We start from the raw sequence: 20,940 nt of genomic DNA on the forward strand, positions 1-20,940 counted from the left end.
GCACATTAGGTGAATTGGCCTGCCTTCGTTGTCCCAATCTGAGTGTGTGTGTGTGTGTGTGATGTGTGTGATTGCACCCTACATGGAAAGGTGTCCTGTCCATGGTGGGTTCCCACTTTGCACCCCAAGCTGGGCTCTTGCCACCTGTGAACTGGTGATGTTTTGTGACTAGAAATAGCCGTTATGTCTTTTCTAATGCCAATACTGTGCAGTTTGGTTACAATTGATTTGTAATATAGATCAAGAAGCTTGATACCTTCAGCTCTTTTTCAAGATTGTTATATAACTTACAAAGTTATCACCTCAGTAAGTCTAATGCTCATATGACACCATACATAGCTATTACAATATTACTGACTATATTTCTTACATTGTACTTTACATCTATCCCCATGACTATTTTTATAACTGGTAATCTGTACATTTTAATCCCTTCACCCTTTTTTACTCAGCCCTCTAACCCCTCTTCCATCTGGCAACTATCAGTTCTCTGTATGAATCTGTTTCTGTTTTGTTCATTTGTTTTTTAGAATCCACATATAAGTGAAGTTTAAATGGTATTTGTCTTTCTCTGTCTGACTTATTTCACTTAGCACAATACCCTATAGGTCCATCCATGTTGTTGCAAATGGCAAGATTTCATTTTTTATGGCTGAGTAATATTCCATTGTACATATATATGTACACATCTTCTTTACACATTTGTCTACTGATAAACACTTAGGTTGCTTCCATAACTTGGCTATTGTAAATAATGCTGCAATGAACATAGGGTGCATAAATTTTTTTGGAATTCGTGTTTTGTATTTTTTTTATATAAATACTCAGAAGTGGAATTGCTGGGTCATATGGTGGTTCTATTTAAATTTTTTAGGAACTTCCATACTGTTTTTCATGGTGGCTGCACCAGTTTACAATCTACCAACAGTAAGTTATTTGTTGGTAGATTGTAAACTCCAATCCTCACCAACACTTGTTATTTGTTGATTTAATTTCCCAGATGATCAGTAATGCTGGGCATCTTTGCATATTTCTATTGTTCATATGTACATCTTCTTTGGAGAAATGTCTGTTCAGGTTCTCTGCTTATTTTTAATTGGATTATTTGGGGTGTTAAGTTGCATGAGTTCCTTATTTTTTTTATATTAACCCCTTATCCTATCTAATAAAGAGGGAATATGCTAATTGCTGCCCCGCCCTAAAAAATGGCGGCACCCACAGCCAATAAGGTGGGAATATGCTAATTGACTGCCCTGCCCTCAAAGATGGCGGGCCCTGGCTTGCCGTGCGCCTGCCTCCGGAGTCCCCCAGTCCCCTCAGCCACCCAGCCACCCAGGGCCGGCCCGAGGTGCAGGCAAGCCTCGGATGGCGGCTGCCCAACCTCCCAGGGCTGCCCAAGGCTCAGGTAACCAGGGCTGGCCGAGGCTTGTGCTGCTGGCAGTGGCAGCAGCAGACATACATACATACATACATACATACATAAATACATATATGACGCCAGAGAGTTTACTGCCTGTGTTTTTTTCTAGGAGTTTTATGTTTTTGGGTCTTATATTTAAGTCTTTAATTCATTTTGAGTTTATTCTTAATATATGGTGTAAGAAAGTGATCCAGTTTCATTCTTTTGCATGTATCTGTCCAGTTTTACCAAAATTTATTGACAAGACTGTCTTTATACCATTGTATATTCATTCTTGCCTCTCTGTCATAGATTAATTGACTATATAGGTTTGGGTTTATTCCAGAAATCTTGATTTCTGTTTCATCTGTGGCAGCAATTTTCAACCTTTTTCATCTCATGGCACACATAAACGAATTAGTAAAATTCAGTGGCATACCAAAAATATATTTTTTTTGCTGATCTAACAAAAAAAAGTATAATTTTTTTAATAAATCTTTATTGTTCAGATTATTACAATTGTTCCTCTTTTTCCCCCCAGGTATAATTTTTATTCATTCACACCAGACAGCTATTGTATTGATTGTCGTCGTTTTTTTGTTTTTGGTTTTTTTACTTGACAATCTAAGAAAAGAGAAGTCAGTGTCCCTAACTAAATAGTCAGGTATTGCATGTTTTAATAATTCTTGTGACACACCAGTTGAAAATTGCCGTTCTAGATGCCTGGTTAATTTCAGTGAACAAAACAGACAAAAAGTCCCTGCCCTGGAGAAATTTACATTCTATTGAAGGATGCAAAGTAAACATAAAATAAGTGAATTATATAATATGTTAGAAGGTGATGGTGCCATCAAAAAATATAGCAGGAATAGGGGATTGGGAAGTTCCAGAGTAGAGGTGGAAGTTGGTTTTTAAACATGACAGTTTAGGCCTCCTTAAGTGCTATACTTGAAGGAATTAAGAGAACCAAGTTGATACTGGGGAACAGTGTTCCAGGTAGAAAGAACAGCCTTTACAAAGACTTATATAGGCTGGAACATGTCTTTTGTAGTCTAAGAACAAGGAATCCCATGTTTCTGAGAAGGGTTTGAGAACAAGGGAGAGATGGTAGATAAACTCAGAGAGATTATTGTAAGGACTAGTGAAATGGAAGCCATTGGAGGTTTTGAACAGAGAAGAGTTATTTTCTAACCTATATTTTAAAAAATCACCTGCTGCTGAATTGGAATTAGAGTGTAAGGGACAAGCATGGAAGCAGGGATACCAGTTAGGAACCTATTTCAGTAATCCAAATGGCAGACGATAATGGCACAGACCAGGATGGTAACAATGGAAATGGTTGGATTCTGAATGCATTTTGAAAGTAGAGTTTACAGGATTTACTAGGGATTGAACTTGGAGATGAACTTGGGGGGAGGAAGGGGTAACTTCAAAGATTTTTGCCTAAATATGGAGTTATATAACCTGAGATGGGAAAGACAATAAACAGAGATGTTGAGTAGGCAGTTGGATTCAGCAGTGAGTTCAAGGGGAAGGTCTGTGCTAATAAGTGAATTTGGGACTTATCAGCAATAGCATTTAAAACCATGAGACTGAATGTTATCACTAAGGAATGAACATGGAAAGCAGCAGAGAACCAAGGATGGTATCTTGTGACATTAAGTGTTCAGGGAGAAAGAGGATCATCCAACAATATTGAGAAGTATGAACTGGTGAATTTAAGGGAATAAACGAACCCAAAAAGGAGGGTGTCCCAGAAATTAAGCCCAGATCCATTATCAAAGAAGAGGGAGTAATCACTGTGTCAGATGCTAAAGTCCGGTGAAGGCTGGGATGAGGATTAGCTTTAGCAATGCCATTGATGGCTATCACCATCTGTTTCATTTGAGTGCTGGAGGCAAAAACCCCTGAGGAGAGTTTAAGAGCAAATGGGAGAAAAGGAGTGAGAGACAGTCACTATAGACAACTCTCATCTTTTGCTGCAAAGAACAGAGAAATAAGAGGATGGCTGATGAGGGAAGTGGGCTGAGACCTTTTTTTAAGATGGGGAAGTACCCACCTGTTTGTTGATGGGAATGATTCATAGAGATGGGAAATTTGATGGTGAGGGAGAGAAGGAATGATTGTATTGTTGGAACAATATCCTTGAGTGTTGGGTAGGTCCTAGAAGGGATAAGACCTGATGCACAGGTAGAAGGACTGTATTTAGACAACAGTATGGATCAGCAGTCACCAACCTTTTGGACCTCACGGACCACCAGTGGTCCACGGACCACCAGTTGGCGACGGCTGGTATGGATAGTTCGACTATTAGTGAAAGGCAGGTAGGATATAGGTATTGGTAGATGATTAGATGTAGTTTTGAGGGTCCAAAAGTTTTCATTGCTTCAGTTTCCTCAGTAAAGTAGAAGTCTTTGAATCCCACTTAAATACATTTATAATATTTGATATTAGCATTTTGACATATGACCAGGTTTATTCAGACTAACAAATACGGGAGTTGGCAAAAGTAGGTTTACACGCTACAAGTAAATAATACAATAATCCTATCTAATAAAAGAGTAATATGCAAATTGACCGTCACTCCAACACACAAGATGGCCACCCACATGTGGTCAAAGATGACTGCTCCCATGTGGACACAAGATGGCCGGCAGGGGAGGGCAGTTGTGGAAGATCGGGCCAGCAGGGGTGGGCAGTTGCGGGGGGACCAGGCTGGCAATGGAGGGCAGTTAGGAGCAACCAGGCCAGCAGGGGAGGGCAGTTAGGGGTGACCGGGCCGGCGGGGGAGGGCAGTTGGGGGCAACCAGGCTGGCAGGGGAGGGCAGTTAGGGGCAATCGGGCCGGCAGGGGAGCAGTTAGGCATCAATCAGCATGGCAGGGGAGGGGTTAGGGGCAATCAGGCAGGCAGTCAGGCGAGTGGTTGGGAGCCAGCAGTCCTGGATTGTGAGAGGGATGTCCAGCATTCCTCGAGGGGTCCCAGATTGGAGAAGGTGCAGGCTGGGCTGAGGGACACACACACACACACACTGTGCTCGAATTTTGTGCACCAAGCCTCTAGTCTATATATATATATAAAGAGCCAGGATACGTAATGTCCAAAACAACTGAAGGGACAACCAAACGCCAGGCTGCATGCGTAGCAGGCTCGGGTGGGTGGGGACTGGCGAGCGAGCGGGCTGAACTGCTGACCTCTTGGAGAGAGAGAGAGAGGTGGGGCTGATCAGCGGCCACCCCAGGATGCTGGTGAGGCCTGGAGGGGGGGGGGGCGGGGGCAAGAGTTGATCAACTCTTTCCTCTCTCTTGCTCTTCCCCCCACCCCCACCCCCACCCCCCCGAGAGGTCAGCAGTTCAGTCCACTTGCCAGCAGCCTGGGGTAGCTGCTGATCAGGCCCGGAGAGGGTGACTGGCATAGAAACTGACCGATCAGAACCAAATCTGGGTGAACCACAAGGAGCCAATGGCTGCCTAGGAGGCAGAGCTTCTGACACTGACTGGCATAGAAACCAACCAGTCAAAACCTAATCTGGGTGAACTGCTTAGGCAGAACCTAAGGTGGGGGCTGAGGAGGTGTTTTAAGGGCAATAGCTGTTTGGTGTAAGGTGTAAGAAGGCGGTTCAGTTTTTTAATGACCGGTTTGGCAGTATAGTTCATATGGCTGGCTCTCAGTCCAGATATAGGGATTATGTATTTTTTGTCTGCCAAGAGCATCTCCTCCCACTGAAAAAGGCTTTTCATCCCCATTTAAGCAATCATATCCTATATAATCTATCTATACTAATAAAAGGCTAATATGCTAATTAGACCGGGTTGACTGGCCATCTTCCAGACGTCCATCTTCCTTCCGGACAAAGCCATGGTGGTTGGGGCCAAGGCAGAGGCAGTTAGGGGCAATCCGGCTGGCAGGGGAAGGCAGTTGGGGGCGAGATCAGGCCGGCAGGGGAGGGCAGTTGGGGGAGACATCAGGTTGGCAGGGGAGTGGTTAGGGAGTGACCAGGCTGGCAGGCAGAAGCAGTTAGGGGCAATCAGACAGGCAGGCAGGCAGGCAAGCAGTTGGGAGCCAGCAGTCCTGGATTGTGAGAGGGATGTCCGACTGCCCTCGAGGGGTCCCAGGTTGGAGAGGGTGCAGGCTGGGCTGAGGGATACCCTCCCCCCTCCTCTCCCCCCCCCCCCCGCCAGTGAACGAATTTTGTGCACCAGGCCTCTAGTTAATAAGTAATGATACAAGGATAAATGGTGTTTCACATACTCACCACTGTAAACTTACTTTTGCTGACCCTGTATATTGAATACATACTGCATTGTTCTAGATGGTAAATATATAACTTCATGGGAAAATCTATGTTAGTGGATGGAAACAGAATAAGCATATAAAATGTCAGCCTCAATTAATGATATGAATAAGAATAACATAACATAAGCAGGCAGGGAGATAATCCTTTAGTTGGTCACAGAAGTCCTTTCTGATGAAGTGACATTTGGGCAGCACTCTAAATCAAATGAGGGAGTGAACTATGCAGGAACCTGAGAATACCGTTCAAAGCAAAGAAAACAGCCAGTGCAAAGGTCTTAAAGCAGGAACATCTTGCTATATTGAAGAGCAACAAAGGACCAGCCTGGAACCAGTAAATGAGGAAGTGGAAAAAGAAAAGTTCTGAGAGAGAGTGGAAGAGGGCCCAGATCATGTAGGTTTTGCTATCCATTAAAAGAACTTTTTTACTCTGAGATAAGATGCTGGCATTGGGACTTTTTAATAAATGAGTGATGTGGTTTGATTTTATGACTTAAAAGGCTCAGTGTGGCTACTCGGGGGGTGGGAGGTGGGGTAGGAACAAAGAGACCCCTTACTGGGCTATGACAGTAATCATAGTGACAGATGATGGTGACTTAGTGCTAGCAGTGTAGATGGTAAAAGTTGTCAGGTTCTAGCTCTATTTACTAGTAAAAGGAAGAACTGAAAGGATTGGCTGTCATGGGATGCAGAGAAAGAGGGAAGTTAAAATGGATTATAAGGCTTTGGAGCTGTCTACTGTTGACTGAGGTGGGCAAATTGAGGGCAGAAAGCTTTGGAGGGGTAGTATCAGGAATTTGGTTTTGACAAATTTAATTTGAGTCATCTACATATATGATAATTCCACCCAGTGCCAAGTAGGCAATTTTATTATATATAGCAACAAGAGGAAACTAAAGCAATAAGCATGGAGAAGACATAAGAAGCCTCCAGGTACTTAGAAGTTGGGTTGCTGAGGAGGAACCAGCAGAAAGAAAACTAGAAATATACAGTATCCAGTGAAGTGGGGGGGAGAGAAGTGACTGTGGGGTCCCCCCCCACACAAAAAAACGAAAAACAAAGAAAAGGCTTCAAGAAGGCATAAATGACCTAGTATATCAAATGCTCACAAGGTGTGTGGTGTGAAGATTGATAATTGGCCATTTTTGCTGAGTTCTGACTGATGATTAGTCCTTGATTATATCTCCTCCTGTCCATCTCTAAACTGAAAGTGCCATGAGGTCAGGGATCTTATACCAGGCATGCAGCAGAAGCTCAGTAAATATTTGTTGAATCTATACTACTGCCACCTTCTTCCTTCTTGGAGTCCTCATCCCTCATTCCTTTCTTTTAAAAAAAAATCTCTCCTGGGGAAATTTTTATTGATTTTTTTAAGAGAGAGTGGAGGGGAGGAAGGAGAGGATGGAGAAAAGGGAGAAAGAGAAACATTGATGTGAGAGAAACATTGATGTGAGAGAGACATATTGATTGGTTGCCTCCTGTTCGAACCCTGACTGGGACCAGAGATGGAGCCTGCAACTGAAATACATGCCCTTGACGTACCCTCGGGTCTATGGGCTAATGCTCTAACCACTGAGAAAACCGGCCAGGGCCCCGCCTCTCTTTCTAATCTTGCACTCAAGTACATTCTTCATATGGCTGCCAATTTGCATGACCTTTCCTGCCTAGAATGCTTTAGTAGCTCCCCATTACCTTCGCTATGAAACCCTGCACTTCTCCAGATAGAACAAATCCGTCCATGCCATCTTTTTCGAACTCATCTTTTACCACTTCATACCTGTACCCTAATAATATAGAACAATTTATAGTTCTCTTTACAAAATATTATTTTATCCTTCTCTGGCTTTAACCATTCTATTCTTTTAGCCTGGGATAACTTTCCTCCTTTGCTTGACTAAACACTAGCTTGAAGAATAAGGAAGCTTTTGTGAACCAACTCATTCAGTCCATAGTCAGCCTCCATAGTACATTGTATATCTGTAGCACAGTTCTTACTCTCTTTTGAATTTAACTTCTTTATATGTCTGTTAGAGTATCATTTTTAAGGTCAGGAATGTATATTTATCTTCCTCTCGCTAGTACCTATCACAGTGCTATCTCTTCTTGGTAAGTGCTCTATAAATACCAAATTTTAAGAGAAAAGGAAAATGAAGGGGAAGGCATGCAAATGTGATCTGAATATTGTCTGAATCAGTGACTTGACAGTAAGGGGGAAGAATGGTACATGGTAAATTCTAGGCTGTCAAAAGGTAAACTTTTGAAAGAAATGATAAATATGTACATTTTAATAATTGTAATATCTATGCTTTGTATAAAGGAATATAAATGCCTATGTCAAAATAACATAATTTGGAAAATTATTTTTAACTATTCCTTGTAATTCTAAAATTATTATATAGTAATTTTCAATTTCTAAGAGTTCTGATCATATATGTTAGAATATATAGACTTTACATACATAATTTATAGTGTTTTTTCTTTTTAATACTTTTATATTAAATTTTTAGGACATCAATGCAAGACTGAATAAGAAAAGTTCCTTCCTTCTAAGCCATGGCATATCAGTTATATAGAAATACCACTTTGGGAAACAGTCTTCAGGAAAGCCTCGATGAGCTCATACAGGTAAGAGACTAAAAATCAGCATTTTTATTTAAAGGAGTCTATAATAATTCTTGTTAGTAGCCCTGTGCACAAATCCATGCGCCAGTAGCTCCTTGCCGCCCTCCAGTAGCTCTCTGCCCGCTGCCCCATCTCCCTATAGCTCCCCCGCCCCACTTCCCTCACCTCACCCCTCATAGCTTGCTGCCCTGCCCTCTCCTGTAGCTCTCCGCCACCCGCTTGTAGCCAGTAGCTCACTGCCGCCCTTCTGTAGCTCTCTGCCCGATGCCCCGCCCCCTCTCCCCATAGATTGCTGCCCTTTCCCTCCTGTAGCTCTCCGCTGCCCGCTTGTAGCTTGCTGCCTCACCCTCCTGCTGATCCGTGATCTGGTGGTTACGAGGTCAGTCGTTACACTTCACAGCATAACAACCATTTGCATATTACTTCTTTATTATATAGGATTCCAGGTAAAGAGGTTCAATATCATAGATTATTTGGCCCAGTAAATCAGTATTCAGATTAATAATCTCAAATTCCTGTGCATTTATACCATCCTACTATGGATCATAAAATGTAATGATTGAATGATATAGTTGCATATATCTGAATTTTCAAATATTTTTGTTAAAGATTAGTGTGTTGATTTTCTTCTCATATATATAAGAAAGACATATTCTATGTAGCTTTAAGATAAATTTGAAAAATTTTTTAAGTTTTTTGAGATTTAAATTAGAATTTTAATTTTAAGAGAATTTTTATACTAATCTCTCATATTAGAACATTAAGTATTTCCATTGCTTTTATATATTTAATGAGATTTATTAGATTTTTTAAAATGTATTATTGGTCGTATGTTTTTTATTTAAATGAAACGTGGTTGCTTCCGTTTATCAAATGCCTCTTTCCAGATACCATAAGGAATGATAGTCAAAGTTTTGTCCAGTCATTGTAACATCACTGCATGTTTTCTTTTCAAAATTATGTTGTGTCAAGATAATGCAAGAAAATATTGTCAGGCTGATTGCCTAATTGTCAGTTATGGCAAAGGAAAATAAGGGGTGTGAGCTTAGAGGCTCTGGTTAGCCTCAGTGAAATTTTTTCATGATAATTCGTGTTTTTGTTTATTTTGTCTTTAATGCTCTTCTAATGTATGACCTTTACTTTTCCTCAGTCTCAACAGATCACTCCCCAACTTGCCCTTCAAGTTCTACTTCAGTTTGATAAGGCTATAAATTCAGCATTGGCTCAAAGGGTCAGGAACAGAGTCAATTTCAGGGTAAGGATATTTTTTCCAAAACCTAGTAGCCTGTACCAATGGTTGTTTCAACAGTGTTTTTTAGGACCCCTACATATTTATTAGTCATGAAAGGAAGAAATGGCTCAATCAAATTTTGTGGCATGTTTTATAATAACAAAATTATATTTTTACTTAGTACCTTGATACTAAAGTTCATCCATTTAACGTGAGATACGACGTTTATTTTAGATTTTTTTATTCCATTGTTTCACAAATTAGCCTATGTATGTTTGGCTACCTTCCCTGAAGAATTAGTGAGATTTCAAATGCCTAAAATATTATCTGCAGGTTTGAAGGTAAGTGACAGAGTAATCCATTAAGGTTATGTTTTTCAAACTCCTGCTCCTAAAAAAAAAACTCATTAGAAGAATGTCAGTTACACAGGACAATAATATTGTAGTCTTATTGTAATGGCTAATACAGAAATTCCCTCAGCTAAGTCACAGAATTAAAAATTAATGTTTTTTACAGTTGTGGAGAATTAATATACACAATAATACATGTTCTTTTAAACAGTGTTTACATAAAAATTCAAATGAACTTTCATAATTTAACCACATGAGGGCAGTAGAAATACAGATTCAAATTTTCTTAAGAGTTCAAGTAGGCAATACAGCTTTCTTCAGATTTCAGGTAAGCAATTTACAGACTTACAGTGCTGAAAATAGTCTGCTCACAGAAAATTTAAACTCTTCCCTTGGCAAATTTATCTAGGGATTTTTTAAAAATGGTTAGGATGAAAATTATAAAGAAAATATTAAGCAAGGTAAATATTAAAGAATTATACTATTTTAAGAATTTTGTACTTGGTGGCTGAGTCTCAAATTGCTTTGGAGGAAAATGTGAGGAAAAATGACTTCATATTATGTCTAAATGTTTTGTTTTAAAGGGCTCTCTAAATACATACAGATTCTGCGATAATGTGTGGACTTTTGTATTGAATGATGTTGAATTCAGAGAGGTGACAGAACTTATTAAAGTGGATAAAGTGAAAATTGTAGCCTGTGATGGTAAAAGTAAGTGTTCACCTAATTACTGTGAAAGCAAAGCTACTTGAAATCTTGTTTTTATGAGTCTTTAGAAAATCTTCATCTGAAACTAAGGTGGAAAACTGTCAATGATCCACTCCTAGAAAGAGACCTGGCTTCTCAGCTAGATTCTGAATTCCAAATTTCCAACTAACTTTAGTATAGATATTTCATGTGACACATAGACTACTTCAAGATTGAGTTGGAGGTGTGGGGAGATTTCAGCTACAGATTTGAAGTATTTATCAGGCTTTTTCACCACCACCTATTTAAGGAAGCATTTAATTTTGACAGTTTATCCTATGGTTTCTGTGTTGCTGGATAACGGTACATTTTATATTTAAAAAATGGTTATTTAAGATTTTAACCATAAGAACCTTATCAATTATAATAGTAAGTATCCATTTCTAATCTGTGCTGGTGTATTTTCCACAGCCAACCAAGGGACTTGTTCAGGTCTTTCAATGCTTCAAAAAGTATACATCTCTGCTTTCTGTTCCATGATTAGTTTTTCTTTTGGCTAATTGTATTTTAAATATATAGTTAATTTTACTTTATCATCTGAACCATTTGTTTAAAGCAGCTATTCCTGAAATTAAATAGAGAAGACTGTCCATAAAGGGGAGTTTTAAAAAAGCAAGAGACCTCCGAGGGAAGGTAGGGGAGGGTGGGGGTAAGGAGGAGAGATCAACCAAAGGACTCGTAGGCATGCAAATAAGCATAACCAATGGACACAGACACCAAGGGGATGGGGGGCGGGCAATGGGGAGATAAGGACACATATGTAATACCTTAATCAATAAAGAAAGGGGGGAACAAGAGAAAGATAAATATGTAGAAAGTAATACCCTACATTTCTCAGGTTATATGTTGGGGTTTTTAAAGAAATAATTACTGAAAAAAAATGTAGAGACAATAAAAGCATGCAAAAGAAAAACATTTGTAACAACATTTGATGTTATCTGAAGATAACATTTTTAATGATTTCTTGTATAACCTAGTCTTATATTTTTACAGTAATATACGTATGTATGTATACACATTTGCAAATCATTTTCAAACATAGTTGGTAACTCTTCTCTTAAACCTGGTTTTTAATGGCTGCATGAAATTATACCTTTAGCCCTTTTGAAAGAAATGGTCTCTTCCAGATGTCAGAAAGCCTCTGAAATTAGCAATGTTACAATGACTTGTACCTTGAAACTAGCAATGTTACAATGACTTGTAGAAATTTTCTTTCCAAAATTAAAGGTACACGTCATTGTAACATTGCTAGTTTCAGAGGCTTTCTGACATCTGGAAGAGAACATTTCTATTACTCCTGTTTAAAGCCAATTACAAACCTTAAAAGCATATGACTTTTTAATATAGTCATCAAATACATCTTTTTTGTCATTTCAGCAGGAACAATGTTATTTTATAGTTACTGGATCACAAGATAACATTTCTATATTTCAGATAATGTATATTTTTGTTCATTTTTTTTTATAATTTAGGCATTAATTTATAACTCGTAGATCTATCAAAATGAGGTAGCCCAGTACTATTCTGTATAACTTTTGTACTGATGGAAATGATCATTGTCTATAATTTTGTTAGGGCAACTGAGAAATCTAATGCTTTAATTTTTCTTTAACTTTATTAGTTAACTTTAAGTAATTTGAATAGCTATAAGTGGCTAGCCAGTGGCTATCATATTGGACAGCACAGATGTAGACTAGTAAAGTGTTGTTTTAAATCATTAGAAACATAGGGAAAAACCACAAAGTCAGTAAAGAAGGCCTCTGAGTAAACTTATGTATTTTACTTACAGGGGCTCCCAGTTTCTGGTGGTCTTCAAGTATATTACTCCTGTTTAAAGATACAAGTTATCTGGTTGTTGTTTTTTTCACACTTAACTGGATGAAAAGAAGCAAATCAGCCTCAACTATTACAGTGGCTCCTGAGGAGCTTGCCCTTCTACAACACATTGTAGTAATCTTCCAAGGAAACCTTGTTGAGTATTCAAGAGAAGCTTAGATTGTGTGCCATTACTCTGTGTCAGCAGAAAATAATACAATTTTAGAAATTTTCTTTCCAAAGTTAAAGCAAATGGTTTGGCATTCAGAAGTTGAAGTTTAAGTAATTAAGAAAATACACCATTCCTTAGGTATCAGATATATGTGGTGCTACTATGAAATAAGCTCATTTTTCCTAAAAGTCAGCTTTCTGAAGTAAAGTTAAGTTCCTAATAGAACAGCTGAAAAAAGTGATGGTGGCTAGAATTTTGGTCTGTTTCTCACCAGGAACTAAGTTATATAATTCTCTTCTGATTATATGTTATAGCCTTTGTGGTATAAAATTTTGGGATAGTAAAGGACCTGGAAAAAAAATATATGGTTATTAGCAGTTAATAAATCAAATGTAGTATGTGGTTTTTCTCTAGCATAATATGGAGAGCTAAGCATTTTGTTTTACTTCTGTCTTAAAGGGAAAGTTCTCTTAAGTCCTCTAGGTATTTCCATGATCACCTTCCCCTCTTCTTTCCCCCCCCCTCAAACCATAACCACGATAAGTTCTTGTTTTATTTCTAAGGTATTATTTTAAAAATGAAATTGCTCCTTGAATTTACTCTTTCTCTCCTCTGTTTCCTAGATACTGGCTCCAATACTACAGAATGAATAGAAAAATGGCTCTTTTATGCCATCTTCTGTTATTATTCATCACTTTTTAAAGAGAAGCATAGAAGAGACTTTATTTATTCTAGCATTGCAGAAACGACTACACTGTGCTATACTATCAGAGAATCCAGTAGCAAGATGCTTGTAACTCTGTAGCCTCTTATATTACCTTTATTCTACAGCATGAAGAAACAGACTTTTTTTTAATGACAAATCAAACGTTGTTGCCTTCCTAATAATATTCTTTAATAAATTCATTTTAAAACTCAATGTGGGTAATAACTGGTAGAGCTATTAAGCTATAAATATGAAGATATTAGATAAGCATTTTGAAAGAGCACCATGTTCCTTGCAAAGGAGGTTAGGAAATGCATTCATTTCAATAAAGTCAGGTTAGTTTTATCAATTTTAACAGCTGCTAAAAGCATCAGCAGGAGCAAAACCAATTCTGGATTGGAATTTTACTTAGAAAATCCCTTTTCTAAAAGTACAAAACCAAAAGTAATCATCACTGTAAAAAAAAAAAAAATACTAAGTACAACTGAATTAGGAAGAGTTAGATAATCATTAGACAGTTTCCATAGCCACAACAAAACCAAGAAACTTATTTCCAAACATAAAATAGTCTCCACAAGACATGTAAAATATTTCTTGAACTGGCCATATTGGTCAAGTTATATACATTTTTAACTGATCTACATTTTACTAGGTATTAGACTTAAGAAGGGGGAAAGTTTCTCTTGTTTGTCAATCTAGGACTATATAAATGAAGACTGGTATTTCTGAAATATCACAGAGGGAGAACGTTGCACAAGGTAGCTGAGCAACTAGCATTTAGCAGCTGCCTACAGGTGAGTCAAGATCAACTTTTTTTTTATTGTTTTTTGGATCAGCTGTTTTTAATAAAGACCTGGCCCTATTTAATACTTAGAGTAGACTCTTGACTGCCCCCATCCTGTAGTGAACCCCAATTCAACCCTACTTCAATGTGCTGAAGCTACCACATAGAGATGAAAACTCATTTTCTCCAGCTGAGAATAATAGCAGTGATCTTCAGCAAAATGACTTTTCATAAACCTGTTAAAATGTTAAATAGTTCTTTATAGTAGACATAGTCCCCCTATTTTCAATTGTAGAAGCATGCTGTGTAATAGATGTGTGTTTTCTATTTTTTATTTATTTGTTTATTCATTCCAGAGAGAGAGAAACATTGATGTGACAGGAAAACATTTATCGGTTGCCTCCTGCACACACCCAAACTGGGGATTGAACCTGCAACCTGGGTATGTGCCTGACCAGGAATTGAACTTGTTGGTGTACAGGATGACCAACTGAGCCACACCAGCCAGGGCAATAGATGTTATTTTTAAGCAAACAATGCTCAAATCTGATCCATATAGCAGCAAGAAATAAGACTTTATTTATAAGATAGTAACCAACATTACATTATTTGGGTCAGACCAAGTGCTTAATCTTAGATATATTCTCCTGGATAATCCTCACAAACCTGAAAGAACTTTGTTCCCCTTTTACAGATTTTGAAATTGAAACTTAAGTTACAAAAGGTTACAATAATTATGATTTTCTTAATTGCAATTGGTCAAAATAAAGGTCTTTTACTTTGGAGGTTCAACATGGGATTTAGGAGATAGGTATGTTACAGTAAACTTAAAATTCCTATTAAGGAATAAGTTATGATTTAAACTTTTCCGTTATTAATAATCACTGAGAACTTACAGAAGTATAGGGCTGGAGTTTGTATTCCTGTTTGGGGATTTAAAAACTTTTGAATGATGTTTGTAGATTGTGCTTACAATCTATTGCCAATCTCCGCTGGGGAAGCAACTCATTGACCCTGGGTGAGGAGTTTCTTGTAAGATAGGGTTGCCTGGCTTGACCTACTAATAGTAATAGTGACTTAAGCCATTCTCTGGGCGCTCCTGCGGTGTTACCTCAGCATCGTAGTGTAGTCCTTGACACTCGCATTAAAACTCATCCTTGCAGCTCATTCTGTGTCCTCTACTCCAGTATTCTCATCCTAACCTTTACCAGCCATCACATGGTCAGCTCCAGTTAAATTTGAAAAAGAAACAAAGTCAGAGCTGAGTTTTACTTAAGGCTTTGGCTATGCAGTTTCCTATATTTTTCATGCCTTTCAGAATCAAAACCCTACCCATGCTTCAAAACTGAAACCCAGTTGTTATCTGTCACCCGCATTGATCTCTTTGCTGTTGACCTCATACGAAGAAATTATTTATATACACGAAAGAAAACAACAAAGGACAGGAAGAAGTTGGGTCAGTGCCAGTACTCATACAGGTAACTGGTATGTAATGCCCAGGGTTTATACTGCATTCCATCAGATGAAACTGGTTCTGAGACGGATTAGCCTCATACCCACCCCTGCTTTTGGCTGGGTGGGAGCACAGAGTCTTAGCCAGGCATTTCCTTCTGTCAGTTCTAATTACTTGTGTTCACATCACACAGCTGACACATGCATTGTGGTGTAGAGCTAATTTCCCAGAGTGACAGCAAGAGTTCACACCACTTTGTGCTCTCCCACCTGCCACAGGCTCCAGTGATAAGCTTACTTGCCTGTTAGTGTGGAAGAAGAGAAAATCCATCAATTGTCTACTGTCAGGACTAAGTACAAGCTGGGCTTTTTGTAATGAAGAGTCAGTCCTCTCCACATGCATTACTAAGTGCTATTTTAACACCCAAATACTGGGAAAAGAATAGCCTCTGGGTTTAATGCCAGACTGTTCATTGTTAGGCTTGTTTATTGTGAGCTATCTTCAGCTAATTTTATTTCTTGGTAGACATAATCACAGTGTCATAAGGTGTACTACATCATTTTTTGGTGAGTCATAATTAAGTCACTAATAAAATTTTGAGATTTTAAAATATATATATTTGAGTATATATTTCAACTGGGGAAGCAATTTGTAGCATAGTTATAAAATTTGGACTCAATAAAACTGCAGGATAAGAGAAGGTACAAATATAGAAGATTGTGCAGCCTTTGCTTTGTCAATCCATTCTAAAAATGTACTCTAATTTGTTCATCCAGCTTTTTTTATTTTAATATTTTTAAATGAATTTTTAGAGAGAGAGAGGAAGGGAAAGATGCATGGATTGGCTGCCACGTGCATGCTCCCGACCTGGGATCGAACCCATAAACCAGGCATGTGCCAGCAATTGCACCAGCAACCTTTCAGTGCACCAGACAACACCTAACCAACTGAGCCACACTGGCCAGGGCCAGCTCTTTTTCATATCTATATATATAAAAGCCTAAGCGACCATCACAACCAAACGGACGACCAAACAGGCTACGTGGGGCGACCAGGTCGGCAGCGGGGTTAGTGAGGGGCGACCGAACAGCAGGCTGTGTGGGGCAACCAGGCCTGCAGGCGGGGGGGCAGTTGGGGGCAACCAGGCTGGCAGGGGTGCAGTTAGGGGTGACCAGGCTGGCGGGGGGGGGGGGGGCACCCAGGCCAGCAGGGGAAGGGGCAGTTAGGGGTGGTCCAGGATTGTGAGAGGGATGTCCGACTGCCAGGGATTGGGCCTAAATCGGCAGTCAAACATCCCCCAAGGGGTCCCAGATTGGAAAGAATGCAGGCTGGGCTGAGGGGACTGCTCCCCACCCCCCATGCTGTAATAATAATGGAATCTATTATTTTCCTAGTGCATAGGTAGGTGTAGAGTTTGCATGGGGTGTGGAGCAAAGCATCTCACCTTGACGACATACCAAGATTTAGTGGGATTAGCTTAACCCTTTGCACTCGCTTTTTTCTCAATTCCTTTATTCTAATGCTAACCGTGTTGAGTCACACTCAACATCTGAGTGCAAAAGGTTAAAAGAGCATTGTGCAGAAAGACTATCAGTATTCTTTCTTGAATGCTCTACTCATTCTCTTGATTCTGTGAATTTCCTAAAGTTCTGTTACAAGACAAATTGGCTTCAAAACTGGTTCTTTTGCCCCTGGATAGAGAACTGAGATTGTTCTTACCATTTCTGGACATTCATGGACAGCACTGATCCCTTTTCTGAAGTAAGAGACTGAACACATACTCTGTGCTTTTCTCCCTCTGCTTTTACTCATTTTATTCCCTCAGATGAACCACAAAAGACTCCAAATAGCTAGAGCAATCCTGAAATAGAAGGAACAAAGCAGGGTCATCATGTTTCCTGATTTCAAAGCTACAGTAATTAAACAGCATCATGTTGGCATAAAAACAGACACATAGGTCAATAGAACAGAATAGAGGCCAAAAATCAACCCACACTATGTGGTCAATTACTTTATGACAAATTTATGACAAAGGAGCCAAGGATACATAGTGGGGAAAGGATAGTCTCTTCAGTAAACGGTAGTAGGGAAACTGGACAGCCATGTTGCTGAGTGAAACTTGCTATCTTATACTGTACACAAAAATCAACTCAAAAGGGATTAAAAATGAATGTAAGACCTGAAACCATAAAACTAAGAAAATGGGGTAAGCTCCTTGACATTCAGTCTTGGCAATGATTTTTTAAATTTGACAACAAAAGCAAAAGTAAGAAAGACAACATCTAACTAAAAAGCTGCACAGCAAAGGAAACCGACAAAATTAAAATGAAACCTATGGAATGGGAGAGAACATTTGCAAGTCATATCTGGTAAGAGGTGAATATTATCCTGCTATCTAACAAAAGAGTAATATGCAAATTGACCATCACTCCAACATACAAGATGGCCAGCAGGGGAGGGCAGTTGTGGGCTATCAGGCCAGCAGGGGAGGGCAGTTGGGAGGGACCCAGGCCTACAGGGGAGGGCAGTTAGGGGTGACCGGGCTGGCAAGGGAGGGCAGTTGGGGGGAACCAGGCCAGCAGGGGAGAGCAGTTGAGAGGGACCAGGCCTGCAGGGGAGGGCAGTTAGGGGTGACCAGGCCTGCAGGGGAGGGCAGTTAGGGGTGACCAGGCTGGCAGGGGAGGGCAGTTAGGGGAGTGATCAGGCTGGCAGGCAGAAGCGGTTAGGGGCAATCAGCCAGGTGGGCAGGCAAGTGGTTGGGAGCTAGCAGTCCTAGCTTGTGAGAGGGATGTCCTGCTAGGATCAGGCTTAAACGGGCAGTCAGATATCCCTTGAGGGGTCCCAGATTGGAGAGACTGCAGGCTGGGCTGAGGGACACCTCTTCCTCCTCCCTCCCTGCCCCCCTCCCCCCCGTGCATGAATTTCGTGCACCGGGCCTCTAGTAAAATATAAAGAACTCATATAGCATATGTGTATATACAACTCAATAGCAAAAAATAAATAAATAGGGGCAGAAGACCTGAACTGACATTTTTCCAAAAACAACATAAATGGCCAACAGGATTCTGAGCTGGTTCTTAGATTACACTCATCTTCAGTGACTTTCAGCAGCTCTGGGCACAGTCATCAACCTCTTCCCTGAAGCACTTTCTCATCCAGGCTTCCAGAACACTACCTACCTCATTTCCCTTCTACCACCTCAAACATGGCAGGTGTGTTCCTGCTTCAGGGCCTTGCCAAGTCTCTCCTCTTGGCCTAGAATGCTATCCCCCAGGGGTCCTCATGGATCATTCCTTTGTCTCCTTCCGATCTTTACTCAGATGTCACTGTTTCATTAATTGCATCCCTGACCACACTATTTAAAAATTTAAGCATCCTCTTTCCCCACCCCACTCTCCTAAGGTTTCTAACACACACACACACACACAATTTACTTGTTTATAGTCCGTTTCAAGCTAGTATGTGAAGAACATGAGAGTGGAAATATTTGTCTGCTTTGTTGATTGCTATATATCCCCAGGGTCAAGGACAATGCCTAGTAAGAACTTAGTTAATAGTTGCGGAATGAATAAATGATTCACTAAATGGAAGAATAAATCTTCAGTTCAATAAAGTACTTAAGGCATATAATGTATGTAATGGTTCTTAAATATATATATTATTTCAGAGAGGAGAGAGATAGAGAAACAATGATGAGAGAGAATCATTGATGGGTTGCCTCCTGCGTAGCCCCTACTGGGGACCAAGCCCACAACCCTGGGGGCATGTGCCCTTGACTGGAATCGAACCTGGGACCCTTCAGTCCATAGGCTGATACTCTATCCACTGAGCCAAACTAGCAGTTCTTTCCATTTTTAATTCAAATACGTAGTCTCCCCAAATAAGTTATGCTGTCTGTTCCCAAACAAGATTAACTGCCTTTTCTTCCTTTCTTAAAAAGAATTCACTCAAATAAGAAAACAAAAATTATAATAGTCAGAGTGTGCATCAAAACAGTTATTAAAACAGAGTTTACCAATAGTCCACAAATCAAAACTAAAGAAGTAATTCAGCCCTAACTGGTTTGGCTCAGTGGATAGAGCGTCGGCCTGCAGACTCAAGGGTCCCAGGTTTGATTCCTGTCAAGGGCATGTACCTTGGTTGCAGGCACATCCCCAGTTGGGTGTTCAGGAGGCAGCTGATTGATGTTTCTCTCTCATCAATGTTTCTAACTCTCTATCCCTCTCCTTTCCTCTCTGTAAAACAATCAATAAAATATTTTTTTTAAAAAAAAGAAGTAATTCAAACCTTGAGAAGTAATACATGCCTGGTTGCTCGACTCATTTATAAGATTTTTTCCTTTCCAGAGAGAGGTTAAAAAAACAAATATGACTTAGAGGGAAGAAAAAAAATCAACAAATGTGTTCACTTAATTATATGATTTCTAAAATAAACTACACAAATGTGGGAGAAATTGGACCCTTCAGATAGGAAGACCTTATGTTATTAAATAAAGAGCACTTGAATGTATTTCAAGGAAAAAAATAAATGTCAGTACTTGGAAAATTCCAGAAACTTCTTCCCCCAAAATGACAAGTTCACAATTCAGTTTATTTATATAAAAAAGATAATTTATTTCACATGAAAATATACAGAGGAAGTCAACTATGAGGCCAAAGACCCAGCCAGGTTCTTTCCTCAGAATGCGTGCATTCCGGGAAGCTTTTCTGCCCACTTCCCACAGCAGTGAGGGTGTCCGTCAGCTCCCCTGCTGGGAAGAGGCCTTATGGAGACTCATCTGCGGAGCCCATGACTATCCGTCAGCCATCTCGGAGGCGGGGCTGGGGGCAAGGTGAAGAAGACTCAATAGTATGATGCAGGTAAATTGGTAGTGGCAACACCCATTACCAAAAAGTACAACTTTGCCAAAAGCAGTCACTATAAATAGAAAGTTCACTGTCAGACAGTGATAACTACGTCAGAGTACATGGGTTACAGGGAGAGTTGATTATGAGAGAAACACTTGATTGAGACATAATCAGAAATGAAGAAACAATACCATGACATATTAATGGGAACATCATTCAAATTATACAAATTAATTTGTATTTAAATCATTTTTCCAAAGCATATTGTATGCAGAAGATCAATAGTGAATAGCCTTCCATAATGCTATGACAATTATCTCTGGAGATTCAGAGATCATTGTTTCACTGGGTAACATTTACAGGGAGTGGAGGCAAATACACACACACAAAAATTGTCTCCCCACAAGGAAATGTATAAGCCAAAGAACCCCAAATGGTGACTCTTCCATTCACATACTTAAAAGAGTTTTCACTCAAAAAGCCTAAATGTGAAATAACCCGATTTCCTGGTTTATATAAACAG

At 39.6% G+C, this 20,940-nt stretch overlaps 2 protein-coding genes across 3 annotated transcripts in view; both read left to right on the forward strand.

The window, feature by feature from the left end:
- BNIP2 (BCL2 interacting protein 2) overlaps positions 1–8,261 on the forward strand; it is a 33,115-nt gene extending 24,854 nt beyond the window's left edge. For both annotated transcript variants that reach the window (XM_028142021.2, XM_054716192.1), the window contains one exon: positions 8,198–8,261. In XM_028142021.2, coding sequence (XP_027997822.2) covers positions 8,198–8,216 — 19 coding nt within the window. In that variant the 3' untranslated portion in view covers positions 8,217–8,261. The remainder of the gene's footprint in view (positions 1–8,197) is intronic.
- GTF2A2 (general transcription factor IIA subunit 2) lies at positions 8,228–13,546 on the forward strand. The gene is made up of 4 exons (XM_008139175.3): positions 8,228–8,315; positions 9,463–9,567; positions 10,478–10,604; positions 13,251–13,546. Exons 1-4 carry the CDS (start codon positions 8,244–8,246, stop codon positions 13,274–13,276), a joined length of 330 nt encoding a protein of 109 aa, XP_008137397.1. The 5' UTR covers positions 8,228–8,243; the 3' UTR covers positions 13,277–13,546.
- The last annotated feature ends 7,394 nt before the right edge of the window (positions 13,547–20,940 follow it).

The sequence above is a fragment of the Eptesicus fuscus genome, chromosome 5 (assembly GCF_027574615.1).
Source record: "Eptesicus fuscus isolate TK198812 chromosome 5, DD_ASM_mEF_20220401, whole genome shotgun sequence".
Classification (NCBI taxonomy): Eukaryota; Metazoa; Chordata; class Mammalia; order Chiroptera; family Vespertilionidae; genus Eptesicus; species Eptesicus fuscus.